Source organism: Citrus sinensis, chromosome 3 (assembly GCF_022201045.2).
Source record: "Citrus sinensis cultivar Valencia sweet orange chromosome 3, DVS_A1.0, whole genome shotgun sequence".
In the NCBI taxonomy this organism is placed as follows: Eukaryota; Viridiplantae; Streptophyta; class Magnoliopsida; order Sapindales; family Rutaceae; genus Citrus; species Citrus sinensis.
Genome location: NC_068558.1, coordinates 46947004 through 46972382, shown reverse-complemented (window position 1 = coordinate 46972382; position 25379 = coordinate 46947004). Strand labels below are relative to the sequence as shown.

Here is a 25379-nt window from a genome sequence, read left to right as displayed (position 1 = left end):
TTTTTTTTTCTTTTAACTTGCTCTTCTCACTTTGTTAAAATCAACAGTTCTTGATTGTTAAAAAAAAAAATTATTATTATTATTATTGTTATATTTATCTTTTCCCCTACATTTACAAAGCTGTAAACAGGGGTCTTGAACTGGAATATATATATGTATATAATGGCTGCAAAAGATATGCATTATTAATCATAGAGAGAAATATTAAAAAAAAAAAAAAACCCTAGCTACCTTTTGGTCATGGCTGCTAGCTGCACTTTCATGCTCCCCTAATATTGAACTGAATTGAGAAATTGAATATATATGTGTAGGTACCTACAGAAATAGAACTAAGTGGGAACAATGAACATGGCTGTGGCCAATGACATAGTCAGTCAATTAGGTTAGATATGCTTGTTTGGTTTGAAAATGAGATGTGAGAAAGAGAGAGAGAGAGAGAGAGAGAGGGAAAGGGACAAAAAGCCAGCCAGCAGAAGAATTATGAAACAAGATAACCGCCAACTGGATCATATTTCATTTGCATGTGTGTGCGGGTTAGCTTGTTATAGATATTGGGACTCTCTTTCCCTTTCTTTTTTTTTTTCTCTCTCTCTCTCTTGTTAGGGTTTGTGGTCCTAAAGCCTGTGTCATATTAAAACACAGTAACTATAAATAAAATAAAGAAACTTAAATGAAATAAAGTAAGTATTATCATTAACTATATGTGTAAAAAGAAGAAGAAGAAGAAGAAGAAGAAGAAGAGAGGAGGTAGAGGACCTTTCATCTGAATAAATGATGAAAGAGAGAAAGAGAGAGAGGTCCCCCATTAGGGTTTTAATAGCTAGGTTTTAGCTTTTAGCTTTAGCTTTAAAGATCATCAGCAGCAGCATCATCATCTCCAAAATCTCTTCTAGCTAGCTCTGAGCTTTGATGTTAACTTGTGATATTTCCTCGGCAATTCTCGATAAACGATACTTACGACCTGTTTGTGTGAAACTGTATTACATATTTAAGTGAGTTAACAGTACTATTGCTGTACACACTTCACGCACCCCCATTCCTACACATATAATAATTAAATTGAGTTTAACGAACTTGGGTTTGGTAATGGAACAGTACTTCGCTCTTTTGCTTTTGCAATTTAAGCTTTGCATTTAAGCCCTTTTGTTTTAAAACTTTTTCTTATTACCGGATTCTATGCCTGCTGGGCTACTCATATTTCTGTTGGGCTACTTCTACACACACACACACACACACACACACACATATATATAAATTCTTTACTGAGAATATTTTTATTTTAATAAATTAAAGATGCCTTTACTGAAGAAAAACTACTTATTTATTTATTTTTGTGTGTGTGTGTGTGTGTGTGTCTACCATGAATTGAGACTTGAGAATGTGACCAAGCGCTTGCACATCGCAATATTTCAAGTTCAGGCATCTCCACGTGAACACGAGCAATAGTTAAATTTTCTACCAATAGGAGTAGTTCTTTTCCAAGTTATCAGCAAAAGTGGTTTATGACATACCAACAAAAATTGTATCCACAATTAGAGCTCTTAGTGATCTGATTGTTATCACTTGACATCACTTATCACAGTACAAGCAAAATATTTTATCAAATTTAATTAATTTTCTTACAGCAGCTCTTCTTCTTTTTCTTCTTCTTATTTGTTGAGGGAATAATTTCAACACTATTTTTTTTTTTTTAGTATGATTTTAGGTCCATGAGTTTTCAATAAACTTGTGTCTAATCTTGGGCTAAATGGCTAAACATATAAGTTTAAGATATGATCCATCAATTCACAATCAATATTTATTGTATGAATTTGGATGATACTGAAAATATTTCTTTGTTAATTATCAATCATTCTTCATTTAAATAATACAATAATTAATGCCATTTATTTGAATTGTCCAAATTCATCAAGGGTAAAACTGTTAAATTGAGCAAAATATTGAGAGTGAAGTGTGTGTTGAAGCATTTTACAAACTATATGAACGTAATAAGCCATAAAACCAAGCTATAGGGATGTAAAGAGTATTACCCTTCATCTCACTAACTAATTCTTATAGTATGAGTTAGGTCGAAGGACTTTTGTACCAAATATTAATTAAACTCGAGGAATTTCTTTCCCCTTCTCAGGTAATCAATTGCTTTCTTTGCTACATATGCAAATTCACACAAAATATGTTACCAAAAACTACTTATACAAATTGATGTGGTATAAATAATTGGTTGAATAAAATATAAAATGATAAAAATGAAGATTGATTGTAGTGCTATAAAATTTTGTGCAGACTTATTTAGTACAAATTAGTGTGACGTAAATTCATTGGTTAGATAAAAATACAAAACAACATAATAAATCATATGTGGCCAAGAGGCATATAATCCAATCAATTGAATTATGTCATATTAGTTTGTATCAAGAGTTTAAAACTATAACAAAATATATAGTTATAACACTTTCAAAATGTGAACTTGATAGGATAATTATAGTTATGATAAAAAAGATAAATGGGAGTTGATGCAACAACGTTTTCCTGTAATTATATATGTAGGTATATGTTTGACCGCATATCCTTGCCTGCTATTTTTTTTTTTTAAAAAAAAAAACTTATGTAATAAAATATCATCTCGTGTAAAATGCTAATAAATATTATACCTTGCAGCTTCAAATACGAATAATGCAGCTCTCCGCCAATAATAATAATAATAATAAGAGGGTAATCATTTTTATATAGTAAAATAAAATAAATTCGAGCAAGTGGGGGTTGTAATTTAGGAATAGATTCCCAAGTGGAGTATTAAAATTTATATGGGAGATCTATAGTAAGTCAATGAACATAATATATATATATATATATATATTATATTGACACAGACGTACCAGATTATTCTCAATGTATAATTAAGTTGAAAAGACTTCAGTCAATTCATTACAACGAGCTCTTTCACAACGTATTAGTCTATTGGCTACATCACATGATCTATATACATCTAAAAATAAATCGTCAGCGATGATCATATGATGACAATGATTGTGAAGTTAAAATGCTGAGAAACACCACTGACAAGCATGAAAGTAAAGATTAAAATAAAAGTATAGCTTAAGAAGTCATTAGCATCTTCAGATTAACAATGAACAGTATATATATATAGTGTTAGAAGGCGACGACCACAACGAAAACTCTAAGCAACGAACACTCTGATTGGCTAAACAGTTAGCAAAATAATTTTTCCTTTTGAAAGTATATATGGGAACATTTGAGAAAGAAGACGATTGTGAAGAGCCCGTGTAGGCTGCTGAAGCTAATTAGGATTGCGCAAAAGATGAATCAACAAGGCTAAATCAGCTTCATGCTAAAGGTTTCCATCCTTTAACCAAAAGCCGTTTCAATCGTCAAAAAGTTTATTTCTCAACTCTCTTGATGAGGGGAAGTTTCATTTTGTTCCCCTTAATTTATTCTTTCTTTTTATTTTCAATAAATTAGCCTTCGATGATATTTATTTATTTTATTTTTTGAAAAAGGATGATGATTCTGAAGTGAATTACAATCTCCAAGAGAATTATGTGTGTACGTGTGTGTGTGTGTGTGTGTGTGTAGATATAATGGGTCATACACGTATATATTTGACCATGTGTTTATTGGATATATATATATTAATAATCATGACTGGCATTAAATATTAATTAATTAGTTATTAGTTACCTTTCTTGTTGCCAATTACCCACCTCCGCAATAAAACAATATGGTGTCTGGATGGTTCTGTCCAATTCCGCAAAGTGAAGATAAAACTGGACCACATGAATCAATAGACATATCCACCTTCTGGTAACAAGTAATTATATATACGCATATATAAGCAATTTTGCAATGTACAAGTACTAATGCAATAATATTTCCACCAATATCCAGCACAAATTCCTATGAAAATATTCAATTCGAATGCATCAAAAAATAATTAAGTCCTTTCTAGTCGATGGCTTAGTTACTAAGATTGTGCTCCGATACTCACATTTCAAAGGATTGATCAAAGGGCCAATGAACATTTCCGCTGAAAAATGGGAACATAAAATGGCTTAGCGGGTGAAATGGCTCATTCTGCATTGATGCGTTAAGATAGCTGGCTCACTTTTATGGGATGCTATATAATCTCCATCGGTAATTGATTAGTAAAGACTGATAGATATAGCTAAATTGCAGGAGGGTCGAAGTTAATTAACACTTAACATATATAATTATTCCATTGTTTTGTTGTCAGTTCAGCGTCAAAGGTAGAAATTAGAATAACTAAGTTGTAATATATAATGGGATGTGACTCGTTAAGCTAAATATGGGTTACCTTGATTTCGAAGAGCGCTCTTCAGTTACCAAAACCAAGAAATTAAAGTTGTTAGATATGATCATCAATATTTTTCCCATAGTGATAAGAGTCACAGGGAGCTTATGTTAGGCACAGTTAATTTTGACAATAACAAATGAACCCGCTAATTTGTAAACATATTTGACCAACGTTTTGAAATTCAGTTTGTTAGCTTAATCAATTCGTTCAATTGGACTTCAATTCCCTTAATTTTCTCTGCATTTTGATCTAGAGCGAGGCAGCCGCAGCTGAGAGGGGAATAATGATTGTATGTAAGAGCAATCTTTCCCTCAAGTTGGAGAATGAGGCGCCAGCTGAGCTGCAGGATCGATCGGTTCTTACAATTTGCTTCAATTAAAAGTAAAACAATTCTCTCTCTCTCTCTCTCTCACTCACTCACTCGCTCACAACTTTTCTCACACTCCCAGAACAGGACCAGCACACAATCAAATCAATGCCACCAAAGTCAAAACTCTAATACATTATCTAACTTATTGCCTAATGCCTACTAGACCCTCTCTCGCCCAACTGGCCATTTTGGTCTTAGCACCAAAACAAAAAAGAAAAAAAAAAAAAAAGGGGTGAAAAAAAGAAAAGAAAAAGAAATAAACCGAAAATGATGAAAAGGACAAGCTCACATGAGCCGAACCAGATCATTCATGGGCCCCTACGTAGGAGTATTATATTGTGTTGTAATAACCCCCCTTACCCCTTAATTCTCTCTCATCTCATTCTCAATTTTCATGGGTATCTATCCATCCATCTATCTCTCTTTAAGAACCCAAAAAGCAAAACAAATTTTTTCGCTTCACTTGTTTTTCCAAGTGACTAATATTTGCTTCTTTAATTTCCTTCTAACCGAGCTCTTCTCATATAATATGTGTCCACTACAACAAACAACTTGGTGCTTTAATTTGTTGAATCTTCCATGGCCCTGTCTTGTTTAGGGTTTTGGGTTTTCTTGGTCAAAGAAGAAGAAGAAGAAGAAGGCAGCGAGTCTCTCGTCCGTTTTTGCATTGAGAGTTATCTCTGTGTTATTTGGCTCTTCAAGGATCTGACACAGCAAGATCATATATAGCAAGAATTCACAGCAGGTGTGTGTTCCTATATAATTGTTACCACTTTTTTTTTTCTTTTTTATTTATGATTTTTAAATAAATTTTTTGTTTTTGTTTTTCATTCCCAAGATCCAGCATGTGTTAAAAATTGCAATTGAATTTTTAGGTGTGGATCATGATGAACTTTGTGCAAGAAGAAAAAGGTAATAGCAATAATAATAATGAAGAAGATCAAGATGAAGATCATCAGAAAGAGAGAATTAAGCTCCCTTTTTCCGTTTCTTCTTCATCTTCATCTGTTTCTTCTTCAAAGTACAAAGCTTTTGTCCCGCATCACCACCAAAACTCATGGCTGCTGGGCCCCATTGATTCTCAAGAAGCAGCCACCAATTTTGACAACAGAGAAGACCTCATGGACTTATCACTTGGAAACAACAACAACAATAATGAAGATCAACCACACAAACACAGCGGTAATATAAATAATGCTAATGTTGCTAACGGTACTGGTAGTAGTACCACTGGTGAGAGCAGTGGCATGTATAGGTCCATCGAGAAAGAACACATGTTCGATAAAGTTGTCACACCAAGCGATGTGGGCAAACTAAACCGACTTGTGATACCGAAACAACACGCCGAGAAGTACTTCCCGCTTGACTCTTCGTCGAACGAAAAAGGCCTTCTTTTGAACTTCGAGGATCGGAACGGCAAGGCCTGGAGGTTCAGGTATTCGTACTGGAACAGCAGCCAGAGCTATGTGATGACTAAAGGCTGGAGCCGCTTTGTGAAGGATAAGAAGCTTGATGCTGGCGACACCGTGTCCTTTCAGCGCGGCGTTGGGGAGCTGGGGAAAGATCGCCTGTACATTGATTGGAGGCGCAGGCCTGATGTTCATCATGTTCCAGATCCCACGACGCTTGCACAAATGCAGTTTCAAAATCAGCTCCGCTTTCAGCAGTCGCTGCGCTGGGGCACCAGGCTCTACTCGCTCCCCCAATCTTTGTCAAATTATGGTCCTTTCAGTTACAATACGATTCACAATCCTTATTACCAACATCATCAACAACAACAGATTCTTGGTTTTGGTGGCAATGCGTCATCGACGATGCCGGTACAGTATTACCTAAGGCCATCGTCAGTTTCACAGCAAATTGAGGGAGGGCATATGCCGATGGTGATTGATTCTGTGCCTGTCGTTGTTCCGGGCAAAACTGCCAGCTCTACTGCAGCAAAGCGGCTAAGGCTGTTCGGGGTAAACATGGACTGCCCTACACAAGATGATCAATCTCCAGCCACTAGTAGTAGTTCCACAAGGCAAGCTGCAGCATCTGAGTATTCAAGCAAAGGAAAATCTTCCTTGTCTTTTGATTTGGATCTATAATTTGCTATATGCATTAATATAATTTCAAGGATAATTACTTTTATAGAAACTCGTATCAATTAATTTTTAAGTGCATCACATTATTTAGTTGAGGGGGTGTAACAAATTAATATATTTATAAATAATATAATATCAAGCAAATCTTTCAATTGTACGTATAAAAATAGTCACACAGAGATGATAAATCATCAGCATATATTTATTCTCATACCTTAGTTATTAATTTTATCATTTTTCCTTTATTAGGTGCTGGGTTTTGCAAACTGTAAACATGCCATTCTCTCTAGCCACCCAGTGCCCCATTTTTGTTCGGGATATATCTATAATTTTGTTATTCCTCTTTAGTTATCACTCTCTTTCTCTCTCTCTACTGACACCATTTCGTGATATGGCTATCTAGCTTAATTAGCTACATATCATGCACGAGTAGTTCAAAAGTTTTTTTTTTTTTTTTCCCCTCCCTTCTCCCTATCTTTCTTTCTCTTTCTCTTTTGTTTCTATTACCACGTCAGGTTAGTGTTCTTGCTGCTGCCGCTGCTGCATAGTTAAGGAGCCGAGCTAGCTAGCTGCAGGCAACAATGTGCAGAAAGCTGCAGCAGCAGCGCTGTAAAAAGGTAGTATCTGTATTCTAATATTTAACTTTATCTTTTTAATTTTTCACTTCTTAATTATTTACTAATCCGTCACTTGGTAATTCATGTTTTTTTCTCTTTACAGCTATCTTATTCTTGTCTGGATTATAACATACAAAATCTCCTTTCTGTTAAAAAAGGTTCCCCAAGTGAGATACCCTTGCTGAGACCACTCTTCAGTGAAAGTCTGTGCAAGCATGCACTTAATTTTGCGCGATTCAATCTCTATATATAAGATGATTGTGCTTGGAATCTCGTAATTATCAAGTAAGTAACATTATTATCTACTTCATAACTTCATATATATTTTAAAAATTCAATCAGGCTGACCATTTTAAAGTCGGAGATAAGTTAAAACACAAAAAAAAAAAAATACAGAATCCAATATAATGTATTATATCCTACAATATATTGAAATATGTGTTTTTTTAAGATAAACCCATAAAGATAATCTCAAAATGATCCGATGATATTGTTGAAAGACCCTATAATATGCAATAATTGCAATCATACTTTGAGGCATACAAAATATAATTCGAGAAGAGTTGTATGACCAGATGCCAATCTTTAATTTTCTTAAAACCTTTTGGTTTTATTAATCGTTCTAGCTATATATAAATAAACTATAAGTAATGTTTATAATCTCCCTATTAATTTCCTAGCTTGTTTGCTTTATATGTCTTGAATTGATTATATATGATTGCAATCTTTCAAACTCAAATTGAGTTGCATCTGCCCTTCTTGGTTGATTTAGATTGGCTTTTAGGATAACTAGATAAACCTGGTATATTTGTATTTATGTATAATGAATGAAGGTAGCGCAGTTACTTTGAAGCAACACATTTACTTGAGTATTCGCGGCTGGCTAATTAGAAGTTCTAAAACAGAATCAAAGGCTTAGTTTAAGCACCAACCCTTACCATTGTTTTAATATATCGCATGATGCATTAATTTGATGGTAATTTCAGCTTTCTTATCTTTAATAAACAACAAAAGTGAAGGAAAAAAAAATGTTATCGGTACAAGATTTTTAATATATATGAAGACACTAATTCTTACAAATAGGCGGGAACAGATATACCTTAGGACAGTGGGGCTCAAAGTCACGGAGGAGAGAATAAATTCAAAAAATTAAAGAAAAAATTATTTAAGTTTCTAATTAGACTCCGTTAAATCTATTAGAATAGCCGTTGTTAGATCAATAAAAATAGCCCTTATACTCATAAACCCACAAAATTTAAACTTTAATTTTAAAAATTATAAAAGCCTAATTTTTAATTAAGAAAATAAAAACCCACAATAATTCATGTTAGTGGTTTTACTATTTTTTTGCCCATATATATAGTGTATCTACATACACTCATAAACTCATAAAATTTCAGTTTTCATATATTGTTGTTACGTAATTTAGCCTCGGTAAATGATTTTTCTGGATTCATCACTGCTGACATAGGTAAACGGGAAGACAATAAGTAGATGTTTGTTGCTAGGAAATAAGATTTAAGAACGTGAAATAAGATATATTTAGTAATTAACAAGTGCACAAGATTGGTAATTAGGATAATAAGCTAATTGCATAAAATTATATATGAAGAACATAAACGAATGATGGCCTAGACCTGGTCATAAGTAGATTTATGCATATAATATGTGGAAAGCCTTATAATTCTTCAAACTGTTGAATTATGACTGCCATCAAATTTTATATAGTTGCTAGCTAGAAGAGATACAAGATATATCAAAGTATGTAGGTTGAGATTTTATGAATTTCATTTCAGAAGTTCTCTTGCAATAAGTCAAAAGTCACGTTTTAATTATGAGAAACACTATCTGAATACTTGTAGTTACAGCTGAACCGTTTCTCGTTGAAAGGGATTTGTCAATCAAATTATTATGATCGCAATAAAAGCAATTAATAAAATGAGAGAAAGAGAGTAGTATTCCATATTTAAATATTTCTCTCGCCTTTCGTTGTGATATTTATGAGTCCTAGGGCAAACTATCGTCTGTGTACATATGACTGTGGGTGTAGCACATAAGAGTTAAACGTTTTGGTTCATTTAATGTAGACACAATAATCCTTGATTACTATATGGCGGGTTGATTTATGTCAAATTGTAAAGAAAATTTCATACCGTAAAAGGTCCTGCAAGACTTGTTTGGCCGTGGCATTAAATTCCAGCTAGCTAGACTTTAGTTAAATATTGGTGTGGTTACGTCGACGTTACGTGTTTGCTTGTACTAATGCTCGCTGAATGCAATGTGGCGTCTTAAGTTCTTTGCCTGCCTGCCTGCCTGCCTGCTGCCGTTTCGTTTCCGCAGAAAATAATAAACTCTTACAATCAGAAGAAATCAATTAGGCTATTCTAGTTTAGATGCATTAATTCAGTACACCCGAATTTGTTTGAATGTAGTCTCTTCTCTTTCAACTGTAATTTGCAGTTTTTGTCGTCTAGAAAAGCAAACCAGATCATCGCGCAGCTAGGTCTAGCTACTGACTGATCAATAGAATTATACTTTATATATATATATATATATATATAGATTAGCTACAGCACTCTGGAGCAAGAACATGCAGAATATTACTGTAGTTTTACCCTTGCACGTCGGAATCGATCCCTGATTGATCAGTGTCTTTTTTAATCTTTTGAGCTGTTTTTAATTATGTCTCCTTGTCCATGAAGCATATGCATGGAAATTAATTAATCCCCATTATTCTTTTAAGAAGGTAATAAAATAAAATTAACAATTAATATATAGAGTCTACTACCTATCCATATATATATATATAGCTACCATATATATGGTTAATTTAATAATATGTATAGCACATCATATGGTCCAATTATTGTTCCCTGGTTCTGTAATGAAGCTGTACATATATAATAATTAATAAAATACATGCATTTCTCTCCAAAGAGATTCCTACGCTACCTCAAAGTCTTTGATACTAGAATTCCATGAAGCGAGTGCATAAATGTAGGGTAGCATTCATATTTCATAAGCACATATAATATTAGTCGATGGTGAATAAAGAAACCACGTGTGCTGACTGCTGAGTTTGCTCTTACATTCTTTGAGTTGGACTATTGACATGACACCCTCCGATGTCCTCATCAAAAACTCTATTTAATTTTACAAAAGAAAATCTAAAAACGACCTCTAAATTTTTCTCAATAAACATCCTACCTCTCTCTATATAAAACTCGTCTAAGTTTATCGTGGAATTTTTGTTTCATTTTAAATTTATGATGATTGTGCTTTCGCTCTATTCAACATTGTAAATTCAACACGTTAACTTATTGTGTTGGTGTGATTTTATTCCGCCTATTTTCTCCGACAATATCTTCAACTATTAGTTCTATATTTCTATGCGTTGAATAAGAGTGAGGCATTCTTATTGATTTTCTTTTTTTGACATAAATAGTTATACAATTTTAGAGTTATTTTCTTTCATATTAGTCTTTAGCTGTTATTAAAAATTATTCTTTTGAAGCATTCGCTTGATGCCAGTTAGCGAATGGTTTGAAATTAGTATTCTATTTCTGGATCATAAACAACAACTTCAATAATTGAAGATATTGTCGAAGAAAATGGGTAGATTTAATTAAATTTTATATGAAATAATTCAAAATAAAGTTAAAATCGTGAATTTATAAACAAAGGGGTTTGATGAAAGTTTTAAAGTCCACACATTTCCTTTCCCCAAAAAAATCCAAGTACTTGAGGAGGTTGCGTAGAACTAGAGCTTAGGGTTGAAAATATGTAAAGTTAAGGTAACGGAACCGGCAGAACGCGTGATGTGTATCCAACGACACGCTGGGGTCCGGGGAGTGGCCCAAATTACACATGTCGTGTGGACCACCATTTTTTATTGGACTCTGCATATTTTGCACTAACGCCACAATTAATGCAACAATAATGCCAAAGCCAATTTCTTTTACAATAAAATAAATAGCATTTATGCACGCAATTAAATAATTAACGTACACATCTGTTTTCTTTTTTGGAGAAATAATAATATCTGGTTTGTCATTATCTGGCAGCTTATTTCGTGCAAAATAAAAACTGACCGAAACCAAAAAATAAAAGCATGTCCATGTTTTATTATTATTTTCCCCCTCCAGCTAAAGTTACGTTGTTATCCCCAAATAAAAGGGAAAATTTATTCGGATAATAGAATTAGAAAGTGTGGTGCTATTAGCACCTCCTCTAAAATCATCTTAAAATCTTTTTTCTGGACATGCCTCTTTTTTAAAAAATTAAAAAAAAAATTGATGTTTTTTTAATAATATTAAGAATCTTAATATTTAAATTTAAATTTATATCAATTCAAATTAATGTGGCATCAATCTATTAAATGATATAATTATAATTTTGTTAATTATGTGAATGATGCATGTAGTTGAGATATATACAAGCTGAAATTTAAATATTGGGATCCCTAATATTATTATTTTTTATTTGATAATTACTATTTATTTGTGTAAATAGGTATATATTATGCATTAACCAATGACCCAAAAATCCTTATAGTTTGAAAATGATAAAAGCTCATTTAGTCCGTGTATTTTAAAATTAGTATCCATTTAGTCTCTATATTTAATTCCATCAAGATCAACATAGGATCTTGATCCCACCCAAAAATTATGACGTGAAAAAAATATATAAAAAACGAAATTGAAGTTGAAGTTACCGATCTTAGTCACCCAGAAGACCTCCTGTACACGTTTTGTTCAATTTTCAAGAAAAAAAATACAAGTCTTAATGATACAAAATAAAATATCTAAACAAACAGAAACGTGGGTGGCAATAGAAATAGCAGCACTAAGTTAGACAAAGGTGATGATTCGTGTGGCCCAATGATCACCAGCCTGGAGCCCAGCCCGACGAACTCCTCACCTAATGGGGACTTTCGTGGTTCTGTTTCTGTAGGCCTTCCCGCCATAATCTGAGTACACCCAACGGCAATGAATGAGAATGACTGAAAGAATCGCCGTGGTGTCGTCAATTGTGTGAGGGAGGGAAGGGTATGGAGTACAGGTGTGTGAAATGCGGGTTTCGGATCAAGACGCTGTTTGTGCAATACTCGCCTGGAAACATTCGTCTCATGAAATGTGTAATCTATCATTTCTTGCTTTCCATTTTCCCCTCAAATTTCCAATTTTTCCAATTTACAATTAATTTTGCAACAACCCCGCCCTCTCCGTTTACAGGAGAATTGCAGAGCAGTGGCAGACGAGTACATCGAATGTGAAATCATGGTAAAAATAAAAATAAAAATTTATGCTTTTCATATTTAATTTCGTTTATCGGTTGACTTGCCCAGTTTTTTCTTTTACATTATTTTTTTTGTAGATTCTTTTGATCGATTTGATTCTGCACAAGCCTCAAGCTTATAGGCATCTGCTCTATAATGTGCTTAATAGTGAAACTGTGAATCTCAAGGTATTAGTTTAAATCTATCTTGTTATGGTACTACTACTGCATGTTATTGTATTGATTACATTGCAACACGAGTTTCGAATTTGCAGGGAATACTATGGAAGTCGACAGTTGGTTTTCTTCTTCTGGATGCTTGTATCCCATTTTTATTGTTAATGAAATTCTCGTTAGTTCTTCAAATGAGTTCATTAATTTTTTTTTAAGCTCTTTGTCAAAAGAATAGTTGTCATAGAATTCCTCAGCAAACCAAGATAGAAGTCTGCTTTTAAGCCGAAGCAATGAAGGACAGAGTTCATCCATGAGTTTTTCTTTGTTAGCCTGGATATTCCAAAAGGTATGAAGTGCAAATCAATTTAATTGTGACTTTTCATGGATTTTGGATTTTATTGGGTGCTGAACAATTGGGTTTGTTGATGTCAATTGTAGATGTTGAAGGATGTAGTTTTAGGGAACGTTATGTTTCTTGGTGTTTTTCTTCATGCATCTAGGATTCTGTTAAATACATCAGCTGGAGCTAGCAGGTAAAACTGTTTCCTTGCATTCAGATACTAACTTAAAAATCATATGGATCCTCCTGATATCTTTTTAAAGTAGAGGAATATGTTTTTTCTTTCGATTATTCCATATGCAGCATTCTTGGTCCTTATACAATAGGCTTAGCTAATTACTCCAAATTTACAGTTTCAAAGACTTCCTGCTTGCTGTGCTCATTTCAAGTTACTTCAAGATTTTCCTTGTTGCCATGATGGTACGAGTTCCGGAAACCACTTAAGCATTTATGCCCTGCTCGTTGGTTGACAGCATATCAGATGACTTCTTGTTTTTGCCTTGCACAATAATTTCTGTTTTTTACTTTCTAGTCTACATCATTAATCCAAAGTCAGTATACATGCCTAACCTCGAGTTTGCATTTTACAGGTTTGGAATTTTCCATCTTCTGTAATTTATATCATTGACTTGTTCGTTTTATCATCCAACACAGTGGCTTTAAAAGGTTAGAAAATAGTTCCTCTTTCTGTTCATAAGATAAAGAATGTTTGTCATGTAAGGTCCCTTTGTGCAGCACCTTTAACTAGATTAGTGTACACCAACATGAGTTAGGCAATGGGCATGGCGTATATTACAGAAGATAATTTGATGGAGCTTTCATTTGGTCTGATTAGGGAATCTCAAATGGTTATTTAACACCTTAATGTGAGCTCTATGAAGCTTTTAAATTTATGTAGGTAAACTCCTGGTACTGCTATACTTCAATGAGTAGAATGCTGGGAAGCCGTGAGGCAACATATCTGTAGGGAGCTGAGATCATAAGGTTGATGGATGGAGGAAGGCATACATTTAAAAGAATATGGAAAGAAATACTCCTAAGCAACAGGTTTTAGCTACATGAGGATAATATGGCTCTTATATACTTTGGTTTAGGATTTAGGATAAGTTCCTATAAATAGTTCATTTTTATATGCATTAACCATTTTCATGATGTTATGGTGACTTTGCAGCCTGATGTTTTAAGTTGTGCTTTCATGTTTATATATTACGCTTGCCATCTGAATCCCTGATAACCAATTTTTTTCTGTGTGAACCAGTGATTACTGAGTCAGCTATGAACAGAATTCTAGGTGTCTGCCTGGTTGCACATGCTGTAAAGTTCTTTGTTGTTCAAGGGCTCGAGTTAAGATATTTGAGATATTGAAGAAAATTTATTATTATTATTATTATTTTACTGGAATTCCTAATTAGATTCAAACAGAGCATTACTTGATGTTTTCTTTATAATGTCAATATTCCGTGCCATCGATATGGCTGTTTTGGTTGCTGAGTTGGTCAATTTCTATATCACGTTGAAGGCCTAATTATTTGGCTTGTTAAGCGGCGGATAACGAATGTGAGGTTGACGCTAGAAAGGTCGCATATTACCCAGTGCATGAATCACTTAATTAACCACAATGGAATTGAACATCACGGGCAACTCCCTTAAAAGTGTGAGACAATTTCTATGGAAGAGCAAATTCACTTCGGTCTCCTCAATTCAAACTTCTTGTAAACAATACCAAAGGTAGTAGCAAGTTTTACACAATGTGTAGCTTGTACAAGTACAACCACATGGCAAGTGTACACAGAAATTTACATTCAACATCACGATTCAGGACTTTTCATACTTTTATTTTTATTTTATCGTAAATGACACTAGGATTTCGAAACTCTAAGCGAGGATTTTAGCACAAGCAGCATCATCATGAGACGTGCCGTCGTGGTAAGAATAGCATAGCCCAGTGAAGAGAGGCCATTCTTAAGTAAAGAAAATGATCGAAATGGGACTGAGAAGCATATAGCGAATGCATACTGATGGTGGATTAGTTGTAAGGTCAAATGGAGTCCTCACCAGAAGAAGAAAAGAACCCCTTCTATTTCTGGCATCTGACTCACTGGACCTCAAACTTAGCATCAGCAGTTCGAGGCATTTTCTGGTCCTCATCAAGCTCATCGGCCTTGTGTTCCTTTTGAGATAGATCACTAACGTGCGGTGCAGCTGCTCTCACCTGCAAACATAAATTTTGTGGAGTTTAAAATCTTTATACGTATATATTACACATCGCGGCCCCCGCGCGTGCGCGCGCACACACACACACATTGTACAATCTAATGAGGCTTCAATCGTGAACTTTGTGGAGAAATTGTTTTGATGTTTTCGCTTTCCGGTGCTGCATTTTAAATATCTTCGAATATTGCTATGCTTGAAACTTGACCCTGCAATTGATGTCTTTCAGGAGCACATATCTATTCTATGGGATGCCGGGATTTTTGTATATGGTGAAATTGACAAGGTCTTGGGTTAATAGGAAATTCATCAACGACTAATGCTTCATCGATTGATTCTTCAAGAATGTTGACCTCAAAGATAGGAGGATCTGGTTGGTTGATCACTTCCTGATAGAATTCATTGCCTCCAGTGTTCTCTTCTCCGTCTGAAAAGAATGAAATTTCACTAGGTGGCATCTGCCATTGCCAGCACTTGTTTGAACTGGCATTCCCATTATCAAACTAAGTTGGTATTTCCTGCCCTTCACCACACTGTCACATAAAGTTTTTACATTGGTTTCGTGGGAGCTATTTATACTACCAGTAATTATTTTAAACCAGTAAAAAAAAAAAAAACAAAGTCCTAAACTAAAAAGAAAAGAAGAATAATCTTTAGAAATTAATTCAAGTATGATAAGGATTTTTAATTTGCATCACAAATGCCTTAAGAGAGGCAGCGTTGTCATTGGAGTTATATTATGCATAATCCAATTGGTTCTGATCCAACTAAGAATAGAAAACCAAATTATTTTTGTAGTCAATTTCTGCACTGTTTGGATATTTAGAGCAAGCGAATTGAAAAAAGTATCACGCGTTGTCTCATCGTGGCATTTGCCGAAAGCTCTTGCATGACAACGCAAAATAATTGTTTGTTTAAAGCGGAACCCACCGCACCTTCATTTCAACAAAATGCGATGAAAAGTGAAAACAGCATCATATTCATTGAGACGCGTGGAACCATCATATTGAATGCCGCAGTAGAGCCAGAGCCCCTATCAAAACTTTTGTTCGCCATTTTTCTATACAAATGAATTAAAGTAAGTCTGTGAACTTGCTTCTCAAGTAGCTTGCGACCCGACTATCTCATCTGCCATTCATTTTACTCATTCTGGCTTCTCGAGCAATCACCATTGTACCTTCGCCCTTTTAACCTTTTATACACCTTTTTGTTGGAAAATTTTTAAAATAAATGTCTTATGGTAAAGACATGTACTATTAATTGTGTCTTATAAAAAATATACATTTCACTAAAAATATATCTAATTAAATGATATCTTATTGTAAGGACATGTCTATTTAATTGTGTCTTGTAAAAAATATATCTTTTTACTAAATGATATAACTTTTCATGGCAACATTTCACTTAGAGATGCGTCATTTTATAGTGACATTTTATTTGAAATTATGATGGTTCAATTTGGATAATTGATTAAAATCAAATCTAGATCCAATGGCCATGAAAGAAGGGGTATCATGAAAGATGACAACCTAAATGAGGGGGCACAAGTATAAAGAAACTTGTTTTCATTTCTTAAAATAAAACATTATACACTGAGAGTTATTTATAGATGCAGCGGCTATATTTTTTCAAAGATTACATATGTGAATACAAAAGGAAATGTGTCAATCCGTTCGGCGCGGATCGTATCTTTGACAAGTGCAGATTATCCCTTTGACAAGTGCGGATTATGTCTTTGAAAACTTCATTCAATGCCGTTTTATTTAATTCTCAACACTCCCCCTCAAGCTAGTGCATAGATGTCTTGCATACCCAGCTTGTTTAGGAATTTTGTAAATGCCCTGCTTGATGAAAAATCTATCTACCTCAACATGTTTTGTTCGATCGTGTTGAACTGGATTATGAGCAATATCTCGTGCAGCTTTATTGTCACAGTATAGTTGTATTGGTTGTTGTGATGGATAGCCCAAATCGTTTAAGATAAAGCTTATCAATAGCCCTTCACATACCCCAAGGGCCATGCCTCGATATTCTGCTTCAGCGCTCGAATGGGCAACGACATGTTGTTTCTTGCTTCTCCATGTGACAAGGTTGCCTCCCACAAAGGTAAAGTATCCTGAAGTAGAGCGTCTATCACTAACTGACCCGGCCCAATCTGCATCAGTATAAACTTCTATGTTGCTGTAATCTTCATTTTTGGAAAATATGATTCATTTTCCTAGATTTATCTTCAGGTACCTCAGGATCCGCATTACTGCTTTCATGTGTTGTTCTCCGGGATTATGCATAAATTGACTTACAACACTCAATGCATAAGCAAGATCTGGCCTTGTGCGGGACAAGTACATCAATCTTCCAATCAGCCTTTGATATCTTCCTTTGTCTACTGGAACTTAGTCTGAGGTAATACAAAACTTCAGTCCTTCTTCTATTGGGGTGTCAATAGGCTGACAAGCTATCATTCCCTTTTCGTGCAATAGATTTAAGGCATATTTCATTTGAGACAGAAAGATTCCTCCCTTAGATCGAGAAACCTCAATTCCAATAAAGTATTTTACGGCTCCTAAATCATTCATCTCAAACTCTCTCGACAAGTACTTCTGAAGAGCCTCTCTTTCTTCCTCGCCGTTGCCTGTAACTACCATATCATCCACATAGACAATAAGGGTAGTGATTTTACCTTGTCGTTTTTTAATGAACAAGGTATGATCTGAATTGCTTTGGTTATACCCAAAAAGAACCATAGCCTTTGTGAATTTCCCGAACCATGCTCTTGGGGATTGCTTCAACCCGTACAATGATTTCTTCAATTTGCATACTTTCTGATTGAGTCGTTCTGGTCCACTGCATCCTGGTGGCAAATCCATATAAATTTCTTCAGGCAGGTCTCCATGGAGGAAAGCATTCTTTACATCGAATTGTTGTACTGGCCAATCCAAGTTGACTGCTAATGATAATAAGATACAAATAGTATTAATTTTTGCTACCGGTGCAAACGTATCGGTATAATCTATCCCGTGGTTGGGTGTAACCCTTATCTACGAGTCTTGCTTTGTATCATTCAATAGAGCCATCTGCTTGGTACTTTATAGTGTAGATCCATCGACAACCCACTGGTTTCTTTCTTGGTGGAAGATCAACTAGTTCCCATGTTTGGTTTTTCTAAAGAGATCTCATTTCATCATTCATAGCCGCTTTCCACTTTGGGTCTTTTAAGGCTTCTTGCACACTGTTGGGAATAGATACAGTAGATAATTGATTCACAAATGACTGATTTGATTCTGAGAAGCGATGGTTAGACACAAAATGACTCATAAGGTATTTGACTCTACTAGAGAAGTCAGGCTCATATGTGGTTTTAGGGATACCTCTATTTTGACGCTGGGGAAGAATTCTTCTGATTGAACTTGTGATAGGAACATCCTCTGCAGACGATTGGTTAGGTATCTCTTCATGTAACTCATTCTCGATTGCAGTTGTGTCTGAGTTATTGTGCTCCCCAAATGTGTCTTCACTTATTTCAGCCTAAGAATTATCACCATTTTCTTTTCTAGTATATTGAAGGTTTATTATCTCAATGGAAGATTGATCTTCTTCAGGTGAAAGATATGTAAGAGTATGAATTTCCTCTTCATTATACTCCTCTTGAAATTCAGGCTGTGACAAGTATTACATGATATCTTCATGAAAGACGACATCTATGGTGATGTATATTTTTCTTGATGGTGGATGATAGCATCGGTATCCCTTTTGATGTAAGGCATACCCTACAAACACACAACGTAGTGCTTGAGGAGATAATTTGTCTTGTTGCGGCAAATGAACGAAGACAACACAGCCAAACACATGTGGGGGTAAATTCGGCACATTTAATTGCATCATTTAGAACCTGGAAAGGAGTCTGAAATCCAAGGGAATTTGAAGGTGTTCGATTGATCAAGTATGATGCGGATGCCGGTGCTTCTCCCCAATAAGATAGTGGCATGTGGGCTTAAATTAGTGATGCTCGAACAACTTCTAGTAAATGTCTGTTTTTTCGTTCAGCAACGCCATTTTGTTGGGGTGTTCCCACACAAGTGGTTTGATGGACAGATCTTTGTGATTTCAGAAACTGGTTAATTGCTGTGCTCATATACTCGCCTCCATTATCAGTATGTAGAACTCGAATTTGTCACTGAAATTGAGTCGTTACCATCTTATGAAATCTTTGAAATAAAGAGTTTACTTCGTCTTTTGATTTCATCAGAAAAATCCATGTCATTCTGCTACAATCATCAATAAATGTAACAAACCAACGAGTACCTCAAATTGTAGAAACTTTAGATGGTCCCCATACATCAGAATGTACTACCATGAAAAGAACTGGATTTTTATTTAAGGACAATGGAAAAGTAGTTCAATGGCTTTTTGAAAGTTCACAAACATCACATTTAAAGTTACAAACATCAAATTTTAGAAACAAACTAGGAAATAATTTTTTTAAGTAACCAAATGACACATGCCCTAAACGTTTATGCCATAACCAAATTTCTGATTTCCTTTTTTTTTATGGAATTATCTGCAACTAGTGCGGGGCTTAGCTTTTCAGTGTTTGTTGATGACATCTCTAAGTAGTACAAGTTACCTCGTCTAATACCATAACCAATCGTTTGCTTCGTTTGTATGTCCTTAAACACACAATGATCAAACCAAAAAATTACAACACATGATAAGTAAGCGGTCAATTGAGACACAAATAAAAGATTATAATCTAAAGATGGAACAAGTAACACAGAGTCTAAATTTAATTCATCTGTGAGTCGTAAAGATCATTCCCTAATAACTGAGGTTGTGGTTTCATTTGCAGTGGAAATATGTTTTTGTGAAAATAGTTTCAATTGAGAAACTTGTTGAGAATCAAAAGTCATATGATCAGTTGGCCCAGAATCAATTATCCATGTACTATTAATAACATGTGTAAGAGTTTTATGGGCCTTACCTGGACTGACAGAGGTTGCGATTTGCACTGAAGATTTTTTTCTAAGATCTGTAATGGATGTGGATTCAGCTACTGCAGTTTTTTATCCCTGCTTGGTGTTCTTCTTTCAAGTATCTCACCAATCAGGATATCCAATTATTTCAAAACATTGTTCTTTCGTATGACTCTTCTTTCTACAATGAGTGCAATGGAGTGATGACTTGTCAACAAGCTTCCTTTGAGGCTATTGTCGTGCTATCATAGCAGACGTTTCTGAGTCGACCTTCTTGTTTAGTTTGCTTTGCCGTACATCTTCTCTTCGGATCAGAGAATAACATTCTTCTAAGTCTGGGATAATATCTTTTCGTAGAATTTCTCCACAAACTTGGTCAAATTCTTCATCTAACCCAACAAGAAAAATGTGCACTCTTAATCTTTCAACAGACCTTCTGTATATTACAACATCTTCTGGATCCTTCATGACCACTTTATCTCAGTGATCAAGTTCTCGAAATATTTCGATCAATGCTCCGTAGAATTTAGAGAGTGGTTGTCCATTTTTCTTGGTAGAGAATGCCTTCTGGTTTAGAGTGAAAACTTGTAATTCATCGCTTCCATCATAGAATGCTTTTGATAATGCATCCCAGATTTCGTAGGCTGTAGGAATTCATAAATATCGCTTCATGATCTCCAGAGACATGGATATGAGTAACCATCTTTTTACTTTTTGGTGCTCACTATACCATTTCTCATATTCCTTTGAAGATTCCTCAGATGGCTTTGTGTTGCTACGAATATATGAGAGTTTTTCTCTTTCTGCAATATGCATCTCCATTATTTGAAACCAAACATCATAGTTTGTCTCAGTGAGGATAATTCCAGCATTAAATACTCCATCAGATTGAACAGATTGAATGACAACAGGAGCAGATTCAGTTGGAGTTTTCTCCATTTTTTTGTTTTTTTGTTTTTGTTTTTGTTTTGTTTTTGTTTTTTGTCTTTTTGTGTCTAGATTGAAAGAAGAAAAAAAAATAACATTTTTAGATAAAAAAACGACAAGTCGTTTGGTCTCTGCTTGACGAAATGATATGTCGGTTCTGATGGAATAGAAACGACATATCGTTTTAGGACTGCTGCACTTCTGGAGATTAAACGTCACGTCGTTTTGTCTCTACTTTACAAACGACATGTCGGTTTCAATGTAATAAAAAACGACATGTCGGTTTCAATGTAATAAAAAACGACATGTCGGTTTCAATGTAATAAAAAACGACACGTCGTTTTATGACTGCTGCACTCTGGAGATAAAAAACGACAAGTCGGTTGAAGTCTTCTTCAACCTCTGGAGCGTGTGAGAGCGCGTGAAAGATGACAGAGGCGCGTGGTTGACTGGCTGTGGTTTCGGGTGGTGCGTGGAAGCGCGTGGGAATGTGTTTAAATGCGAAACTTTTACAGTTTGCTTACTAGAAACTGAAAAATTTGATGGTGTTATTTGTTTTTGAGGAACACACTCTTGGAAAATTTATAGGATTGTTGATAAATTTGTAAACTCAAGTTTTTTACGTATGGGTGGCTTGTTTTTTTGATCGGCATGGATTTTTGTAATGGTAGGAATGGTTTTAAGGAAGAAAATGGTGGGAAAAATGATTGTGGGAAGAATTTGGTTTCCTCTGTTTTTATTACAAACAGAGCAGCGAAACTTGAAGAAACTTGAGCGTATTCATGGCTTTGATACCATGAAGAAACTTGTTTTCATTTCTTAAAATAAAACATTATACACTGAGAGTTATTTATAGATGTAGATGCTACATTTTTTCAAAGATTACATATGTGAATACGGAAGGAAATGTGTCAATCCGTTCGGCGCGGATCGTGTTTTTGACAAGTGCATATTATCCCTTTGACAAGTGCGGATTATGTCTTTGAAAACTTCATTCAATGTCGTTTTATTTGATTCTCAACAAAGTATATCTATAAATAGGGGTCATGTTTAAGCCATTTAGACATGATATCAATGATCCTACACCACTCTTTTCTTAGCATTCCTTTCTAGTACGAATTTCAACACAAAACACTCATTTCTTTTGTGCTTTCATAATCCAATATATATTTTTTCTGCAGGAATAATATATTATTTCTTGGCAGGCTTGCAACATTCAAAAGTATTATGGTTTGCTTTCGTCGATGCACAACGCAAGCAAACAAACAAGTGTTTCATTGTATCCTGGAGGCGTATTTGCTTAACCCATGTGCATCACTCAATTGGTGGGGGCAAATAACATCTTAAGGAAAACGACATTTGTAACGTGCCTTGAAGCACACAAAATTTCTGCAGTTTACTTATTACTATTATTTTTCTTCCTACATACAAAGTTAGTTGTAAACACATTACTTTACGTAATAAAGTTCCACCATTATTGTTGTATTTCTCTACATTTACCATTTGCCACAATTTCAACTACCAACACTTTTGTGGTTGTGGATCACTGGTTTGTTATGTTCCCCACATTCGCATTTTCACCTTTCTTCACAAATTGCAAAATCAAAACTTTCAATTTAATTATTCAACTGATCCTTCCATATAATATTCTTGTTGAACCACTTTATTTCCAAAAAAAAAAAATCAGTTTATTCAAGATCATAACCTTGACTTAGAGTTATGTACGATGTAATTTTATTTTAAATTTATTTATGAACACCGTGATGCATTAAGTCGTGCTTTCTTCTTAAAAATTTTAAGGATAATTTTGAAGGTAGGATTTATTTTTAGGATTAGATTAGATTAGATTAGATTAAACTGAATTATATAGTAATAGTATTGGTTTTTAATATGGTACAATATCATATAGAACTATGTTAAATATAATTTAATGAAACTAAAATAATACAATTACTTTAAATTGTATTCTTAATTGTTGAATTTAATATTAAATATTCAATATTTTGGTAGATAAATTATTGATTTTTATGTTTAATATTTAATAATAGTTTAAATAAATTATTGAAATATTTGTTATTAAATACAAGTTAAAATAAGCTATTGAACAAAAGTTTCATATTAATATAATATAAAAAGCTTAGGTTATATAAATTGAAATTTTTTTTTGTATATTTAATATTAGTTTTAATGTAAAGGAAAAGAGTGATGGAGAAAATAACAGCTTTTCATTTAAGATGGGGCTATAAATTATTTTGAACACTTATATTTTAATAAAATTTTATACTAATATAATATTCCTAAGTTAATTTACTATCAAGGACAATACTATCATTACTAAATCAAACTTTTACTCTAGACACTCATTCAACATTCAACACCATAAAAATTATTATTATTTTTTCCTTACAATCTTAACTATACTCCCTCAACACCTCATCCGGTAATCTCTCTTCTATTCCTCTGTTCTTCCCAATTGACTTGCAATTTCAATTGCAAAATAGTAAATAAGTGAATAATACAAGAAGAAGCTACATACCATAAACTCTGGTATAAAGATTGTGGATTAATTATCCTTAAGACTGAGTTTTCTTTTATAGTTTTTATTTGTGACAACATGATTTTGGTTTTTCCATTTTGGTCAAATTGATCATATTATTGTATTTATTATTTAATTAGAAAAATAGTTGATATGTTAAATATCGAAGAATTAGCTATACAAATGTAGGTGATTATTAAATCCTGACAAAATTGCTCGAAGTAGAACATAAATTTCTTCTCAAAATATTTAATAATATAGGATTTGTGTATAATATATATAGGAGGTGGTGTTTTATGAATATTTTGCTCAAGATGATATTGGCGAAGTAAGAATTCTGTATCAAAAGATGAAGATGTGGAGGGATAGATTGTGATGAGAGAGTATGGAGAGAAAATCCATTTAGGAATGGACTTGTTAAAAAAAGAGAGGCAAAACTAATATTATTTTTAGAAAAAGTATAAAAACATGTAATGATGAGGATTTAACTTAGGTCTATATTGGAATTTTCAAAAGTGTTCCTAAGTAATTCTGTAATTTTAAAAAAATTTCATAGTGTCCTAAATATTAGAGTGTTCAAAGTTTTTTTCTTTTTTTTTTGGTGTAAATAACCACATTCTTTTATATAATCTTACTTATCCTATTACATTTTGGGTGAAACTATTTGCACTTTAAAAATTATTCTGAACACTTGTATTATAATAAATTATTATATTATAAAAATATTCACCATGTGAATTATTATTAAGGACTCTCTCTTATAAATTAATATAATATAATTACTCTGAACATTCCTATAAAACACACATTATTTATAATTCTCTTATCATAAACCTTAAAATTTTATTTCCAACCTCTTAAACAATATTTGGTTAAACAAGGAAAAAAAATCCAATACTTCTGATATATTTTGAACATATTTTAACTTTTTGATTTCCCAAAAAAATAAAATAAAAGTACCTTCTGTAGTCTTCTCTTTCTTCTCCTTCTTCTTCTTCTTCTTCTTCTTCTTCTTCTTCTTCTTCTTCTTCTTCTTTTGGGTAGATGGTCTTTTTTTTTTAATTTTTATGTTAAGAAATAGGGGTGTAAAAGCGAATAATAAATATATTTTAATAAATAAAAACTAATATCTAAAAATTATGTTAAAGAATTTTGTAGAATATAATTCGATTCCATTATTATATATAATAAATTGTTATTAATCATTTTTGGTTCTCCTAAGCAATTTAATTGGTGTTTTGAGTAAATAATTAAACTAGTTTAAGTACAAGTCTTTTTTAATATTTTAAAAAATGTAGAAAATAAAACTCAATTTTTTTTTTCAAAACAATTAACACATAAATATACAGAGTAATAGAGTGTTAAAAATAATTTTTAAACTACAAATAGTCTCACCTTTATCTTTTTTTGTGCTAAAATTAGTCTAATCTTAAATTTCGTCCTAGCATCCGAACATGACCTACATGCAAGAATTAGCTAAACTCTTACATTCTCTGGCTTACATTCTCTGGCTATAATGTATGTGACATAAAAAATA

The 25379-nt window shown here is 33.6% G+C and overlaps 2 protein-coding genes across 3 annotated transcripts; both read left to right on the top strand.

The window, feature by feature from the left end:
* Positions 1–5064: 5064 nt before the first annotated feature.
* On the top strand, positions 5065–6947 carry LOC102629913 (B3 domain-containing protein Os03g0120900). 2 transcript variants are annotated; one of them, XM_006491337.4, is made up of 2 exons: positions 5065–5448; positions 5579–6947. In XM_006491337.4, exon 2 carries the CDS (start codon positions 5588–5590, stop codon positions 6791–6793), a length of 1206 nt encoding a protein of 401 aa, XP_006491400.1. In that variant the 5' UTR covers positions 5065–5448; positions 5579–5587; the 3' UTR covers positions 6794–6947. The 2 variants fall into 2 exon arrangements, with proteins under 2 accessions (XP_006491400.1, XP_024948291.1); XM_025092523.2 differs by having other exon boundaries at positions 5542–6947.
* A 5296-nt stretch (positions 6948–12243) lies between these two features.
* Positions 12244–14689, top strand: LOC102630203 (protein ARV 2). Its single transcript, XM_006491339.4, has 9 exons — positions 12244–12544; positions 12642–12689; positions 12784–12873; positions 12960–13005; positions 13122–13204; positions 13297–13391; positions 13552–13618; positions 13789–13864; positions 14457–14689. Exons 1-9 carry the CDS (start codon positions 12458–12460, stop codon positions 14561–14563), a joined length of 699 nt encoding a protein of 232 aa, XP_006491402.2. The 5' UTR covers positions 12244–12457; the 3' UTR covers positions 14564–14689.
* Positions 14690–25379: the final 10690 nt, after the last annotated feature.